We start from the raw sequence: 16,839 nt of genomic DNA, 5'->3' as shown, positions 1-16,839 counted from the left end.
TTCGGCGCGAATAGGGAAATGTACACTATTAATTAAATCATTGATTGTTCACAATCTGTCCAATTACCGCGGATTGGAATTCTAAATACCCCCCCCCAAAAAAAATCAATCAGCCATCAGCAATTTGGCTAGAAGCCCAGCTCTTCAGATGTCCAATTCTTTAACCTTCTTTGTGAAATTGTAATTTTACATTACTTATAACGCCTTGGGAGCAATAGTTTGTTCATCATGTTTCTATGTTTCTCCCCTTCCATAAAAATGATATTCTCGGGGGCCCGGAAAATCCAGAAGTGTCTCTTTCGACATGCTATTATTTTATTTAAGGGTCCAGGCGATGAAATATCTCAGCCACTTGTAAACTAATTTGACAGGTATTTCTGTTTTAATTGCAAACCCACTGACAACATTTCACAGCAAGGGTTGAACATGTACTCAAACAACAGAAAATCACGGAGGAAGATGAAATAAAACATCTAGGGATATAATTATTAAAATCTACTAGTACTGTCTGAGCACAGCATATGTATTAAAAATATTGCAGTTTTTACCCAGAAAATCAACATTGTGCTCAAGAAGGTGTAAACTGCCATAATCACAAAACCCTTAAAAGTACTAAGACCCTTTAAAAATAGCAAAACTAATTGGAAATGAAGTTCATGTACTATCATGAAACAACTATAACCTGCTAATCACCGAGTATAAAAAATACAGGCAAATTTCATGTACGCTGCTTAAAAACGTAGGGAGGAATTATGCGGAAGACCTAATGATACATCGTTTTAGAATTTAGAACAACTAATGTTCTTTAAAATTCTTACACACTGCTGAGATCCCTGTTGCCTCAGAATGATGAAAGGATGACTATAATGGGATTTATTACTTACAAAATGGCAATTTGGAAAAAATTTACGATCATCTTGAAATGACCAATATTCTGAAATAACTGTGCTCTCTGGACTCCTGGCAGTAGGTAATCTACATTCTGAAATTAATCCATCGAGATACTAGGACAATATCCTTGTTAAATAGCTTGGCAAACCCAGTAAAGAAATGTTTGTGAACCGCTTGTAAACCACTTCAGAATGTCACCATCTCAGAATTATCTCACAATGTAGATATACTCAACATTTTTCCCGTACTGCCCTCTTAAAACAAATGTTAGGATCTCAACAAGTAGAATACAGATCTCAGCGAGGTAGTTTAGATTATGGACTGTACAAGACTGCAAAGACACTTGGTGGCAGCAAACACGACCACCATTTCCTTCTGCTTCAGCTTTTTCCCAGCTCTAGTCTGCACACAGTGTGCATGTTTCAGCAGCTTCAACACTAATACAATTACTGCCAACCGGCTTTTAAGTTTCTGGTTAAAATTGAAAATTGGCAGAAGGAGATTTAATGCCATCTGCTTGAACCTGAAGAATGAGTCAGTTTAAAGAAGAAATATTAAAAAAATTACACGATTGTTGTCGTGCCTAAACTATGTCAGAATATTGCAAATTCACAATTTTTAATTAAAAAATATTACCATTCTGTACACTGTATAAAAATACCAACACTATACATGTACAGTATATGTAGCTACAATACATGAAAATTGTTGTTGAACCCGACAATAGGATGCTAACTTTTTTCAAGTCGTCAGATATGCTTTAGAAGCAAGGAAAATGTCAGCAGTTCTTGAAATCTATACGATGTTTACGGACAGCGCATGGTGGGAACTATCTTGATCAACACGATTCATGAATATTTATGTAGCGGCAGCGCTTGCGCGCCCGCTGGGGGCGGACCCTGACGATCCGGAGGGGGGAGACTGGTCTCCCGGTAAGGGATGGATTGGATCAGCTTGTAATACAGGTCGTCAAATAATCACCTCCAATTTATTCGTCAATGGAAAGAAAACCCTATAAATTAATACAAAAGCACGAACCCTAATTAATTACATAAGTGCTTTAGTTGATTCATGGACAATAATTAAACAACAATGACATCAATTGCAATGGTGTACCGCAATGGCATGAGTGCGTACTGCTTATACATATTACACATAATACATAGAAGCGAATATGCTATTTAAGCTAACAGCACAACCCAAATTTCTATTCACGGTGGCTTTGGGGCTTTATGCAAATGCACTGACCACGTGACGGTACAGCGCGAAGACGATGTACATGTTGAACGTTTATAAGTGACCATAAATGGCAACGTATAATGGATGAAATTACAAAATACCGGCGCTATGATATGCCAAATACCCCCCAAACCCCGACTCACCCAGACACCACGGGTTGTGAGACCTACAGTGGTCTGCAGGGCCCAGCAACTCCAAGGGAACAGGCTGAAAAGTGTCCGAAATGGTCCCGAAATGTTGCGCTGTCTCCACCGAGATGGCCACGGAAAGAAAAAAGGACTAGACGTGGTCGAAGGGTCGGTAACGCACACTGGGCAGACCGGCATATCCAAGCGCGGTATAAATAGTAAAAATGTTGACAATGCCCGTATTACAATAAAAATGAATACAAGCGTTTTTAAACAGATAATGAAGTCGGCGGAAGGTATTCCGGCTAAATCTTATGTTATCACGATAGAAATTAAATGGAGCTAATTCCAATAGAGGCGCAAGGCCACGTCAACGTGAAGGGTGAGGGGACCCTCTCAGTTGCTATGCAACAACGTAAACATTGAAAGGATCTTAAAGGCGTATACCATGTGCATGTAGATTATACATGATAAATATACGGGCAACTCCCCACAAGTTCCCTACTTTGACACCATACGCCCCAGGATGGTGATGTTAACAGCATAACGCCGGGAATAACCTCACATAATATATCACTGATGTAAGATAAAGTTTGGAGACATAATACCAAAATGGGATTCCCCTTTCCAGGGCAAACTTGTCTAAAATGATTTATCCTCAAAAGACACTCATTGGTGATCACTTAACGGCTGTCAATCACTTTTTTTTTTTTAAAGTACAAAAGTATAAAACATGTTAACAACATCCGATAAAAGTGATGCAAAAGAATGCGTGATCATCGGTGAGGCACAGCCTGTCTCTTTTTCAAGAGTGGACACCTTTGATCTTCTTCGATATAGCCTAGCTAAAATCGTAGTTGCAAGGGAAAAATATATGTATTAGTTCTACAAACTAGTGAAAGCCATAGCGAACAATGGCCGCTCGGAGACCCTTGCAATACTTGTTCATACCCTCTATATTGAGGTGACAACCATCACTCAAATACTTAGGGTAGTTCACACGCTTCTGCGTGAACAGATACACGTTCTGACGTTCCGACCTAAGTCTCCTACTGAAGAGTGAGTTGAACCTTCTCATTCTATGATTGAAAGTCGTCACCGCGACCTGTCCAGATCTAGTGATTTTAGATCGTTGTATTATAGATAGGAATACCACCTTTCGGGGTGATATCCCTCTACTTTCCAACACATCTAGGAACTCAAAACTCTTCCCAACTAGAACCTCTGGCGTAATTTCAGGGAGACAGAGATCATTTGTACCAATATCAAGTACCAAAACGTCAATGGAATTCAACAACCGCATCTTTTGGCAGTAATAATCAACATGATTAAATAGACGGTCATAACTCAAACCTGGATGACCCTCGACAGTCAAGTTAATTTCTGTAGCAAGCCCAAGTAATTCTTCCACGGACTGGTGTTCCTGACGGGCCATCCTATCAAGTCTTTTCACAAAAGAATGCCCAAACAAATATACACTGAGCGGTTCAGACATTGCAAAGCCGTCGAAAAACAAACGAGGGCAAAATAACAAAGTAACAAGGGTACTTCGGAACTTAGTCTAACTCTAAACTACATGTACCAATATATTACATGTATAACAAACTGAATGCAAAAATATACGTACAGGCAAAATACATGTACTTTGGGCATACAATGTGCCCCACCTAGATCAAATTACATAATGTACATGATCGAAACAGCACAAGCCCACTACAGCTCGACCAAGCTGACAAGCATGAATAAGGAGGTGGCAAAATGCCACTGTCCTGCTACACACAGGCGACCCCTCCTCTCAGCTTGCTAGAAGGCTTTGCAATGAAACTACAGGAACTAATTTAGGTGACTCCAGTAGGCAGGGTGCTGGATTGGCATTTCTGCCTCAGACGTTCAGAACGTCGCGGTCCAGTCGTTTCTTTGAGCTGGGGAACAGCTTCTTCACCAGAAGGCAACTCCGCAACGGACTTGTCAGCACGATCAGACAACCGCCCTGGAACAGCGATCAGCAGCTCATCCTCAGAGTCACCTGAAGTTGATCCTGTATCAGAATCAGAACAATCTTTTATGGTTGGCAACTTCTGAAATGGATCCCCTGACTGGGTGAGTTCCCCTCTAGGGTCAAGAACCAACATTTTCCGGTTCAGCCATCTTTCCGGACCTCCCAGAGCAGGCCTAACCGCATACAAGTCCTTCGCAGAATTGCGCTTCACGACTATGTACTGTTCCTCACAGAAGTGGTTGCTTAGCTTATGGCGATCTGTGAATGCACACCGCTTCACTAATACCCTGCTCCCAATCGGAAGAGGGCTCGCCTGGGCTAGCTTGTCATAGCGCTGCTTATTAGCCGCTGCTGCGCTGATCATACGATCCTTAACCAACTTGTGCGCACGCTTTAGGAATGTTGCTTGCTGCTGAGCAACATTCTCGCTCCAACTCTTGCCCGTATTGCTAATGAGCTGATCAAGAGGTACGAGAGGTTCCCTACCGAACATTAGTGTATATGGCGCAAAGCCCGTTACACAATGGGGTGTACTGTTGTACATAAAGACAAGGTACGGAAGCAGTTCTGGCCACTTGCTCCTACTGTGACTATCCAGCGACTTTATAAGACCACACAAAGTCTTATTGAACCTTTCGGTCTGCCCATTTCCTTGCGCATGGTAAGGGGACGTTCTGGTCTTCTTGATACCATACAAGTCACAAATCTCCTGTACCAGGTGACTCTCGAAATTCCTCCCTCTATCTGAATGGATTTGTGCAGGGACCCCATAACGTGTGAACCATTCGTCCCGCAGGACTCGAGCAACCGTAGGTGCCGTCTGGTCCTTGCAAGCTACAGCCAACGCAAACTTGGTGAAGGAATCGGTCATCACCAAGACGTCCTCGTAATTACCATGACCGCGGTCAAGCTTTAGGAAATCAATCGCCAACCTCTCGAGTGGGCGAAACGCAAGCAGATGTCTCATCGGTGGACGTACTGTTGGTGTTGGAGCCTTAGAGACTGTGCAGTGATAACAGTTACGGATGTGCTCCCGCACATGGCAACTCATCCCCGGCCAGAAGCAACGCCTTCTAATGAAATTAAGGGTCCTGCCAACCCCTTGGTGGCCCCACTGATCGTGTGACGCCTCAAGAATAACCCTTCGCAACCTCTTTGGAACTAAGAGCTGAGTCACCTGACCAAGTCCGGGGTCCTCAACAGACCTATATAGCACACCCTTACACTCTATCAAGCGTGACCACTCTCGGACCCATCCTTTTACCTCTGCATTAGAGCTATCAGCATCAGCGTGACCTTGCCCAGGGTCCCAGCGGCGATTCCAAAGACCCCACACAACTCCAAGGGCCTCATCTTGTTTCTGCATTGTCGCCAAGTCAGAGTGGGAATATGATGGGAACACCGAAGGTGTCACCAAGGGAGCGTCATCATCAGATGCGCTCACACCTCCTGCACAATCGGAATGGCCTGCTGAGGCAGGCCTCAGCTCTACGGGGACAGAGGTACTTTCCGCTGAAGTTTGAAACACACACGCCGCCCCAACATCAGTCACCTCAGGGGGATTCCGACTGAGTGCATCAGCACATTTATTACTTCGACCTGATCGATATCTTATCTCTAAGTCGAACGGGGCCAACTGAGCAGCCCAACGTTGCTCAGTTGCACCTAGTTTGGCTGTCTGCAAGTGGGCAACAGGACTGTTATCAGTCAAAACCAGTGTATGCCTACCCCAAAGATACTCTCTGAATTTCTCTGACACAGCCCACTTTAGGGCAAGAAGCTCTAGCTTAAAGCTAGAGAGGTCGGAATAATTTCTTTCCGCTCCCCTGAGCCCTCTGCTGGCATATGCTACGGGGTGAAGACAACCCGAATCGTCGCGTTGGGATAGACATGCCCCAAGTCCCTTAAGGGACGCGTCAACCTCAAGCACAAAGTCCCTGTCAAACTGAGGGTAGGCCAAAACTGGTGTACTGCAAAGCGCGCTCTTCAAGGTCTGAAAGGCTTCATCAGCTTCCTCTGACCAAGGCAGGGTCCCCCTAGAGTTCCCTACTTTTTCTGGGGCCTTGCCGCTCAGTGCATGCAGGGGTGCTGCAATTTTTGCAAACCCCTGCACATAGCGCCTATAGTAGGACGCTAGTCCCAGAAATGAACGAAGCTGATCAAGGTTAGTTGGAGTCGGCCAGTCTCTGACTCTCTCGATCTTGGTAGGATCTACAGCAATACCCTGGTCACTGACAATGTGACCAAGGTGGGTAACGGATGTGCGGAACAACTGACATTTAGTGCCTTTTAACTTCAGGCCATGGGTCTCAAGCCTACTGAACACTTTGTCCAACCTCCTTAAATGTTCCTCGAAAGTATCCGAGAAGACGAGCAAATCATCCAAGTACAATACACATTCTGAAAGGTTCATGTCGCCAAAGATCAGCTCCATGATCCTTTGAAAAGTACTTGGACTGTTGCAGAGCCCCTGGGGAAGACGAAGGAATTCGTACAACCCCCAAGGCACTCTAAACGCAGTCTTGGCTACCGAGTCAGGATGCATGGCTACTTGAAAGTAGCCATGCGCTAGGTCGAGAGAAGAGAACAGCTTGGCCCCTCCGAGTGATTCTAGGGTCTCATCGATCCTAGGTAGCGGAAAAGCGTCTCTATGCGTTTTAGCATTAAGACACCTATAGTCGACGCACAGTCGCAACTGTCCATCTCTTTTCCTAATCAGCACTATTGGGCTAGCATACGGACTCGCTGATCGCCGGATTATCTTACGGTCAAGCAGATCCTGCAACAATTTCTTCACCTCTGATATCTGACTTGGTATTACTCGGCGGTAAGGCAAGTTAATCAGCCTTTCATCTGAAAGGTGAATCTCATGCGGGATCAAATCACAGTAGCCGAGATCAAATTGACCCTTTGAGAAAACATTCTGGTGCTTCCGAATCAACTCGGCCGCTGACAGTGCATCTGTGGCATTTAGACTCCTAAGACTAATACCAGGAGGCAACAAGAATTCTGTACCATCATGGAACACAAACAACTCCCCTTGCTGATCACAAGAACCCTGCACACCACCATGCCCAGGGGATTCCGAACCCACCGGCCCAGAACTTTCAGCATCAACATCCGTCACGTCTGGCACACCTGCCACAACATTGTGCACGGACACATGGAAGCAGTTATCAATAGAATCAACCACAACCTGCTCTGTCAAACAAGCATCACTCACAGTACCTATTTTAGTGGAAGGTGGAACTACCAATGGATTGGGGCTTGTATTCGCAACCAACAATGACAAATGAGGTCCATCCACCTGCTGCAGACCCTCAACAATGTGGCACGCACCCTCTAGATCACGTACTCCACAATGAATTTCATCCAATGATGAACTAATTGGGTAAGGTTGGACTAACATAAGTCTACCTTGCGGGTCGACTACTGACCCACCTAGTACACAGTGAATTTCTCTCACGGTCCGTGGTTGGATTGTCTCTTCACCACGTGTCAAGACATCAAAAATGGTGGTCACAGGTTCCCTTACCCCTCCATCTGCACCAGCAGACGTCATGGATCGGAACCAACGAATGGCCAAATCCCAGTCCGAGTTTGGCCGACAGACCTCCAGAAACTTTGCATTGGATGCGACCTTCCTAAGAATGTTACACCCCAGCAAAACTGGATATTTACTACTCTTGTCCCCAGGATCGGGACAGAGTTTACTACTAGAGACTACAAAACTGGCACAGAACCTCTGGCCTAAAATCTCAACTTGTGTCTCCAAGTAACCCTCAAGTGGTATTTCGAGGTGATTCGCACCCATCAATTTGAAGAACCCACCCACATCATCCAACCCCCCAACTACCTTAGCCAAATGGCCATGGTAGAACTGTGATGATATCATCGAAGTCTCGGCTCCGGTGTCCAAAATACACCTTGCCGGAACTCCATTGATCAAAATCACAGCAGTAGGACTGCTGGCAAAAAGCTTACGCCTGTCAGCTTCTACACAAACCCTACTTGTATCAGAAGTAATGGGACTGAATGTGGGCTCTTCATTAACACTTTCCTCCGACGTCTCGCCCTCTACGACGGAGGCGACATGTTTTCCTGAACATGTCTGTCAGATGCTTTTGCCTGGCTACCAGTTTGCTCTTTCTCTGCGCTAGCCTTCAAGTCGTACTCTTTCTTGAAGCACTTTTCAACTGAATGCCCGCTCTTCTTACAATAAGTACACTGCACAGGGGTTTTCCGATTCTTCGGAATTTGTTTCTGGTTTGCTTGGTCAGCAGTACTCTGACAAGCAATTGTGTTTGTCAACTTTTGTATCTGCTTTAAGGTTTCCGCTTGCTGTTGCGTGAGGCGCTCCACTGCTTCGCGCAGATGCTTCTGGCCCTCGATCAATGCAGTAAGTAACTCGTGATCGCCCCCTATACGCGCAGTCTTCGAAGAAGAGGTCGCGGCATCCACATGCGGAGCCGCACCATTCATGTCAGGCACAGAACATGTCGGTGGGCATGTTCTTGCTGGTTCACCATCAACATCGCGCAAGATGTTCAAAGCAAGCTCCCTAAACTTGTAGAAAGGGAGTTCAGGGTTCTCATGTATAAGTCGACGAAGCTCGCGCTTCGTTAACACATCACGCGCACCACGCGTGAGTTGTTCCTTAAGAGCACTTTGTTTGAGTTTACCCAGTGCCTCTTTCTCACTTTGGTCTGTGGAAGCCGCTTCCATGCGGTCATATAGTCGCATGAGTACCCTACTATAGTCCTCCAGGCTCTCTCCCTCTAGTTGATTTCGGGAGTAAAATGTGCAGTTCAGTGACTGCACTGTCTCCTTGGTGCCAAATCTAGACCTAAGAAGAGCCCGAAGTTTGCTAAACTGGTCTTTCTCGGTCTTTGGACAGCAGCGAACTTCTTCTTTTGCGTCACCGCCGAGGTGATCTATTGCTACCGACAACTTCTCGTCCTCAGACAAGCTCAATTGACGGGAATAAGTTTCAAGATCGTCAAGCCACTCAGTCAGGGTCGGGTCCCCAGATTTCCTTGGGCGCCCGTTAAATTTCGAGAGCTTAACCGTCGAGGCCCTCTGGTATTTGAGCCCTTTAAAAGCATTGGCCAGAGTTTCTGCCAATGCCTGGTTCGACCTTGTTATTACATCAGCCAAACCCTCAGGTGTCGCCATGGTTCTAGTCTGAAGTCAACTAAAGTCAAAACGTCAGAGTGACAAACAAACCACGTACGGGCCACCAAAAACAACAAGAGAGGCAAAACCTCTTAAAATGCAATCACCAACAGAGCTACGTAATAATACAAGCACTATGGTATCAAAATACATGTGCTGATAAACTGCTGGGCACCCCGGGCAGTTACAAGAAAAATGAGATATACAAGTACTCCAATAAACATGTAACATGTAACAAAAATGACATTTAAATCAGGAAATTGCCTTAAGAACACGCATAGGTTTAAAAAAAGGCAGGCACTCACATGTGATTACCTTTACAGTAAAAAGTGCATTTAAGCAAAAAGGTGTTATTACACAATGATAATAACAAACTATAACCACAGCGTGTCTTAACAAAAAGCAGTCTCGTCCCTCATCACACGACGGTATCTGGGGTACAGTAACATCAAGCTCCACATTCATCCAATCCTGTCTACGACGCCAAGAACTTGTAGCGGCAGCGCTTGCGCGCCCGCTGGGGGCGGACCCTGACGATCCGGAGGGGGGAGACTGGTCTCCCGGTAAGGGATGGATTGGATCAGCTTGTAATACAGGTCGTCAAATAATCACCTCCAATTTATTCGTCAATGGAAAGAAAACCCTATAAATTAATACAAAAGCACGAACCCTAATTAATTACATAAGTGCTTTAGTTGATTCATGGACAATAATTAAACAACAATGACATCAATTGCAATGGTGTACCGCAATGGCATGAGTGCGTACTGCTTATACATATTACACATAATACATAGAAGCGAATATGCTATTTAAGCTAACAGCACAACCCAAATTTCTATTCACGGTGGCTTTGGGGCTTTATGCAAATGCACTGACCACGTGACGGTACAGCGCGAAGACGATGTACATGTTGAACGTTTATAAGTGACCATAAATGGCAACGTATAATGGATGAAATTACAAAATACCGGCGCTATGATATGCCAAATACCCCCCAAACCCCGACTCACCCAGACACCACGGGTTGTGAGACCTACAGTGGTCTGCAGGGCCCAGCAACTCCAAGGGAACAGGCTGAAAAGTGTCCGAAATGGTCCCGAAATGTTGCGCTGTCTCCACCGAGATGGCCACGGAAAGAAAAAAGGACTAGACGTGGTCGAAGGGTCGGTAACGCACACTGGGCAGACCGGCATATCCAAGCGCGGTATAAATAGTAAAAATGTTGACAATGCCCGTATTACAATAAAAATGAATACAAGCGTTTTTAAACAGATAATGAAGTCGGCGGAAGGTATTCCGGCTAAATCTTATGTTATCACGATAGAAATTAAATGGAGCTAATTCCAATAGAGGCGCAAGGCCACGTCAACGTGAAGGGTGAGGGGACCCTCTCAGTTGCTATGCAACAACGTAAACATTGAAAGGATCTTAAAGGCGTATACCATGTGCATGTAGATTATACATGATAAATATACGGGCAACTCCCCACATTTATATCTATCTTGATCAACATGATTCATGAATATTTATAACTATCTTGATCAACACAATTCATGAATATTTATATCTATCTTGATCAACACAATTCATGAATATTTATACACAAAGTTCTCCTGGCGCTGTGATACCAAATCAGGGGAAAACCCATTTCATGTTACAGATACATTTCAATTAAAATCATGAAAACCCAAATTTTCTAATTGAAAACAATGGCGATGTGGTACAATTATGTCAAAACAAGGAAGAATTGTAAATGTACAATTACATGTACATGACATACAAACTGGGACAAGGGTGATTTTCAGCAAATTGCATTTGGAAATCTCTTGATGCGACCCTACTGGTATGCTTAAAATGTGAAATTGTCTCCAACTTAAAATTTACATTGTTTGTCTGGAACTCAAATATCAAAGCCAAGGCATATTGATCATTTTGCGTGTCCATTTTCAAGATTTACTGCCTCCAATTTAATCAACTGATTAAAATAAAAGCAGCGTCTGAAAGAAACGTGCCTGATTTTGACACAAGCTTGTTGATTGCCATGCACTTGCACAATTACTCAATAGAGGGATACCAATACGCGTTGATCTGCGTACTTCCACGTTTGAAAACGAGGCCGTACATGTACATGTATGTGTCGGCTTCAATTCTTAATATGATCAGACGATTGAAAATAAGGAGTCAAGTCATATACATGTACATACAGGTACATGTATGTTAAATTAAGACTTTTCAGGCTGCAAATTTTTGTGGAAGAGTCTTTCAGGATGACTTGACACGTGAAATAAAAATAATAAAAAAATATGCGCAGACGGCACTAATGTGAAATCCCTCTATTAAGCAGAGTTGCATGAGGCCAGCAAAATATATAGGAAAGAAAGAAGCAGCATGCAAGACACAAATGTGTACATGTACTTGAAGAAACAAATGCACTGTGTGAACCCTTTCATGAGACGGTGCATGTATTTGAGCTAGATGGTTCCGCAGTCTGGCTGCAGCATGCGACTGGCATTTTCACCCATAAGGTGATGTGTATTGGTAAGGCTGACCTTAAGCTCGGTGTCATTATGGCTACATAGATGTGTTTAGGACTTGATGCAGAGCATGGGACTTGTATGGCATAATTCAAGGATATGGCTGATGCATGCAGATTCCCTGACATGGGTAGTATCAGGCACATTATCCTAAAGGCTTTCAATCAAACCTACTGCATGAAGAGAGCTCAACGTTTCAGCAACATACATTTACGGGCCTCGGCTAAAAGTTACTTCAGTGGTCCTGTTTCCAGAATGTGATCTACATGTATGTTCATCAGTCTGATGACTCTACCAGGCAGATTTTGTTGGGAAAAAAGCGTAGCAAATGTTACATCAAAATGGTCTCTCATCTCTTAAGTGAACTCTCTCATGCTCCACTAGGCTACTACGAAGTTGTTTTCCGCTGTCCTGGCTTTCTTCCTGAGCCTCTCGAATTTTGGTCTCATGTGTTTGCAAAGATCCGACATCACGTGCCCATTGGAAAAATACAGCGTTCTGCAGATATGACAGGAGAGGGACTGCTTCGTGGTGTGGAGCTTCTCGTGTTTCTCGAGACGAAAACGGGAGGAAAGATACATTCCACAGACTCGACAGCAAAGCTCCAGTCCGGTCCCAGAGGAACGGCTTCCGTATGAAGCAACGGAGACTGGAGCAGCTGTACCGGTATCAACAAAACCATGGCTTGGCACATGTGACTTCATGATAGCCAATCCCTTATCCAATCGTTGTGGTGACTTTTCAGAGAATTTTCCCTTTGCAGTGTTAGTTGAGAAGACATTGCTCTCGGCACAACTGTTTAAAGCTGTAAATTCACTGTGAGTTCTCTCATGCTTTTTCATCGTGGCCCTGAACCTAAATGGCTTGTCACAGAATTTACAGACCCACACTCTGTTATTGGTGTGTGCGGCGATGTGATCCACCAGCCTCCTTTTCAGGGTGAAGGTCTTGGGGCAGTATGGACACCGATGACTAGCGTTCATTGCGGCTGCTTCTGAAGGGTCCTCCTCGCTGCTTCTTTGTTCCATCCCCAGATGGGAATGCTCCTCATGCTGTCTCAAAGCACCAAGATGTAGAAAGACCCTGACGCAGTGATGGCATTTGAACAAGTTTTTATGATGGACAGTGACCCAGTGCCTTCTGAGGTTTGCCGGCTGCTTGAACCGCATCGAACACTCAGGGCAATGAAAAGGTCTCTTGTTACTGTGACTGTGCATGTGTTTACCGATGTTAGACACAACCTTGGAGCATATGGTGCATTTATGACATGCTTGATGATGGGTCTTTAAACTTTGAAAAGTCCACAGAACTCGGCGACACAACTTGCACTGGAAGCCAGTTTGGATTGTCTTGCTTACATGGAGTCGTTTGTACATGTACTTTTTGTGGATGTCTTTCATTACAGGTGCGTGCTGGCTCTCATCCGATTTGGAGTGACCAGCTGGACTGTTGGCATCATTATGCTCTTTCTGAAGAAAAAACTGCTTGGAACGTGGAATTGTCTCCGGTGTCTTTGAGCTGCAGGGGTGATGATGGTCTGTTTCACTCTCTTTTGCAACACCTGCTTCAGACATCTGGACCATTTCAGACATGGGTGTGTTTTTGGTTGAGATCAAGTCATTCCTGACATGTCTGAGGGGCTGTGCAGACATAACACTGGTTTTGGGGGTGAGCTTTCTCCGATGGAACTTTTGGATGTGTGACTTCAGAGTACTGGGGGTGAAAAATTTTTTGCCACACATGAAGCAACGGCAAGGCCTATATTTATCTCTGTTGTGGCTTCTGATGTGCTCTGTCAAATTGTCCCTCTGCTGGAATATTTTGGGGCACTTTGAACATGGAAATGGCCTGTCTGACTTTGTCAAGGCCACAGTGCTGGGCAAATCAGCTGCATTTCCCAGAATTGGTGGGGGAGTCCAAATTTCCGTCTGAGTTCGGCTTGCCCTCTGCTGACAGTGTGGGCATTGGAAAGGCCGGTCGGCGGAAAACTCCCCAAAGTGAAAAGCTCGCTTGCACCTACTGCAATCAAAGGTCGCTGGCTCACTGCTACCACTGCGTCTGGATTTACTGGATCTTAAAATTCTACTGGTACCCGTGCCTTCCATGGTTTCCTCAGTATCACTGTGACCGCCTCTTTTCCTATCGTCCCGACAGGTGTCCAGGGTGACATCTCCTTCATCAGCTGTGTCATCCTCAAATGAACTTCCAGTCTGAAAATGACCTTCCTCTACTGCAGTACCCTTCCCCTGCCATGATGAGGGATTCATTTTAGCCCCTTCCTCTGCTGAACACTGAAGGCCTGTAATTTCTGATGGGTTGATTTTCTTGACCCTCACTAAGGCTCTGTAATTTCCTATCTTATCAAAGAGCCTGCATTTGTCCAACTCGCTACCTGCATAATTTGAGACGGATTCAAAACATGAAAAAGGAAACAACTTCAGTTTTCCAACAAATTTTTAGATTTATATGCTAGGTTTTGCCCTTCCATCAACATAACTCTATTCTCCATGAGGTCCAAGTGTTGGAAAACCATCACACACTTGTTGGGTTTTCGCAACACTCCAATCCCACTGAGAATGACAGGTGTATCAAGAAGGGGAAGGAGGCAGAGGGGTAATTTGTAAGGATGGTGGACTGCAATTTTATTTCCGAAATGGAAATGTGACCGGCTCTAGGAAAATGGGTAATAAGTCGTCAGATTCAGGATACCGGTTTTTGGTATGGCTTGATTCTGTACATCAAAAGCTACGATCTGATATACATGTATGAATGACCCCTGTAGTGCGCTGCATTCTGGAGATATATGGACATCCGTATATCCACATTTTCGGATTCAATAAAAGCACTTTTCGAGAAAAGCTCATAAAGTGTAGCACTTGGAAACACAATGCTATGTAGGGTTTCCTACTGAATGATCATTTTTTTATCAATATTTATCAGTATCTGTGTTGGTAGTCACAAATTCTGAAAATATGAATGCTATAGAAGCTATTTTAGGAAAAAACACAAAATCCCATTTTGAAGAAACTTCGCCCACTCCAAATAGAACAGGCCATAACATGTTTTGGCATTGCACGACTTATTACTCTTTTTTGCAGAGCGGGTCACAGATGTATTTCTGTTTCTTTGTAATTAATAGGAGAGGGATCTTATAGCTGGTCTTTGGTGACTTTAGATATGGGCGAGTTCTCGTACATAAACTGTTTATTCTTTTTCATTACTAAGGGAAAGATGGTTTATTTAACAAAAGGAACTTTGGGGAGTTTATTATTGTAAGGGATGTTTCTGAAGGAAAGGGATGGTAATATTTGATAAGCAATCGAAACTACTCAAACATTCAGCAAAGGATTTAGCGCAGCACAGTGGTGAAATTACTAAATGGCAATTTTACTTCTGGCTTACACATGTAAAACTCAAATGCCATAATGAGGCATATTTGTAGAAGACTTGATCTTCCGCATTTGCCTCATTCTCTCATATGTGTTCAGCTTAATAATTACTCTTGGATTTTGTCCAAAGTCTTTCATCTATCTGCCTTCTATGTGATGAAACAAAACTTTCAACAGTTCTCGTTACAAAGGGCACTGTTATGACAAAATTCAGAGTAAAAGACAGATTCCAAGAATTCTCATTTCTTGAATCTTTTAGCCTTTCTTTGTTTTTGACTGGTAAATATATCAAGTGAATCTTACCAATTCTGAGCACGTGGATTTCATCAGGCTGGTGTGATTCTTGCTTGACGGTAGTGTTGAGAGGAAGCCATGCTCCAACAGCTTTGCAACTTGCTAGAAGTCAAGCAAAATGTTAAAAACTGAATATCAATTGAGGAACTGGAAGTCTTCAGTAATACTGCACCTGTCATTTCATTCCTAACACTGCTGTGAACTATTATGTAAACGACAAAAGGAAAACCCTGCCTACAATCATCTGCATGTATTGCAGACAGGCAACAATTCACTATTCAGTCTTTCTGAGTACACGGGTCACTGTAGAGGTGATGTGAGCCATTTACTCAAAGCTATCCAACATAACAAACCCGATTACTATTCAAATCCCATTTGATTGAAAGACAGTGTACAGTATACATGTAAATGTATGTCATGTGCATTTGGGGTATTCTACAAATTGGGGTCCAATTTTCCCTGTCCCTGTTACGTCTGACGTCTGATTTTTTAATGTTTTGAACTCATTGTTTTGATTTCCAAGATTGAATATGTGCTGCAAATTACCTGCCAATCAAATAAAAATACAGTCATTTGCAAACGTTTAAGACCACCTGGAAGATAGTGGTATTTCACTGGGCCAGCATTACATCACCTGATTGAATGATTACTTATTATGTTTTACAGTGATGCATAACATCAGTGTAGTGCTATATAAAGTGCTAGACAAAGGTAGTCTCTGAAATTTAAGTACATTCACTTGTCATTGTCTTGTCGTTCACAAAAAGCACTTTTCTCAGTGACCCTAAATGGGAGGAAAAAAAATTACCCCCCCCCCGAACACTCGCACTGCAATAATTACACACGAACAATAGCATTCCTACAAATGACATGCAGTCATTTACCATTCATTTAGAAGGACTCTGGTAAGTTTTATCTTCAAGTACGTGCACATGTGCATGCAAGTTTATTTCAAGTGCATTTATGGGCAGCGTTCTGTCAACCTTCTCCATCATCATAAGTGTACAAGTGCATCCTTTCAGAAGACCAGTAATAAGGTGAAATTTGACAATGGGTTAATGTTTAATTTATATAACAGGTTTTGCCTTTACCCAACGTATACATGTATATTAATAAACACTGTATGCTCAGTGCTTGTCCGAGAGCTTGCCAAAAAAGTCACAAGCTTACTCGGGTGGGACTCGAAC

At 43.7% G+C, this 16,839-nt stretch overlaps 3 protein-coding genes across 5 annotated transcripts in view; all 3 read right to left on the bottom strand.

Moving 5' to 3' along the window:
* Positions 1–16,839, bottom strand: part of LOC110989458 (platelet-activating factor acetylhydrolase-like) — a 68,312-nt gene that overhangs the window by 27,600 nt on the left and 23,873 nt on the right. The gene's annotated exons all lie outside the window — the stretch shown is intronic.
* On the bottom strand, positions 8,321–9,893 carry LOC147797923 (uncharacterized). Its single transcript, XM_087141893.1, has one exon. It carries the CDS (start codon positions 9,430–9,432, stop codon positions 8,335–8,337), a length of 1,098 nt encoding a protein of 365 aa, XP_086998019.1. The 5' UTR covers positions 9,433–9,893; the 3' UTR covers positions 8,321–8,334.
* LOC110989465 (uncharacterized) overlaps positions 10,033–16,839 on the bottom strand; it is a 58,198-nt gene continuing 51,391 nt past the window's right edge. For 2 of the 3 annotated variants that reach the window (XM_087141889.1, XM_022253859.2), the window contains exon 4: positions 10,033–14,361. In XM_087141889.1, the coding sequence (XP_086998015.1) occupies positions 12,350–14,361 (2,012 nt within the window). In that variant the 3' untranslated portion in view covers positions 10,033–12,349. The remainder of the gene's footprint in view (positions 14,362–16,839) is intronic. The other variant, XR_015426597.1, reaches the window with a different exon arrangement.

Source organism: Acanthaster planci, linkage group LG10, assembly GCF_054643075.1.
Source record: "Acanthaster planci isolate LZ-2023a linkage group LG10, COTS_SCS, whole genome shotgun sequence".
Taxonomy (NCBI): Eukaryota; Metazoa; Echinodermata; class Asteroidea; order Valvatida; family Acanthasteridae; genus Acanthaster; species Acanthaster planci.
Note: the sequence above shows the minus strand (reverse complement) of the source record. Positions and strands in the feature narration are given on the sequence as shown.

Bases quoted from the DNA above. Each gene is read 5' to 3' on its own strand.
- LOC147797923 (XM_087141893.1), bottom strand. From the start codon at position 9,432: ATGGCGACACCTGAGGGTTTGGCTGATGTAATAACAAGGTCGAACCAG.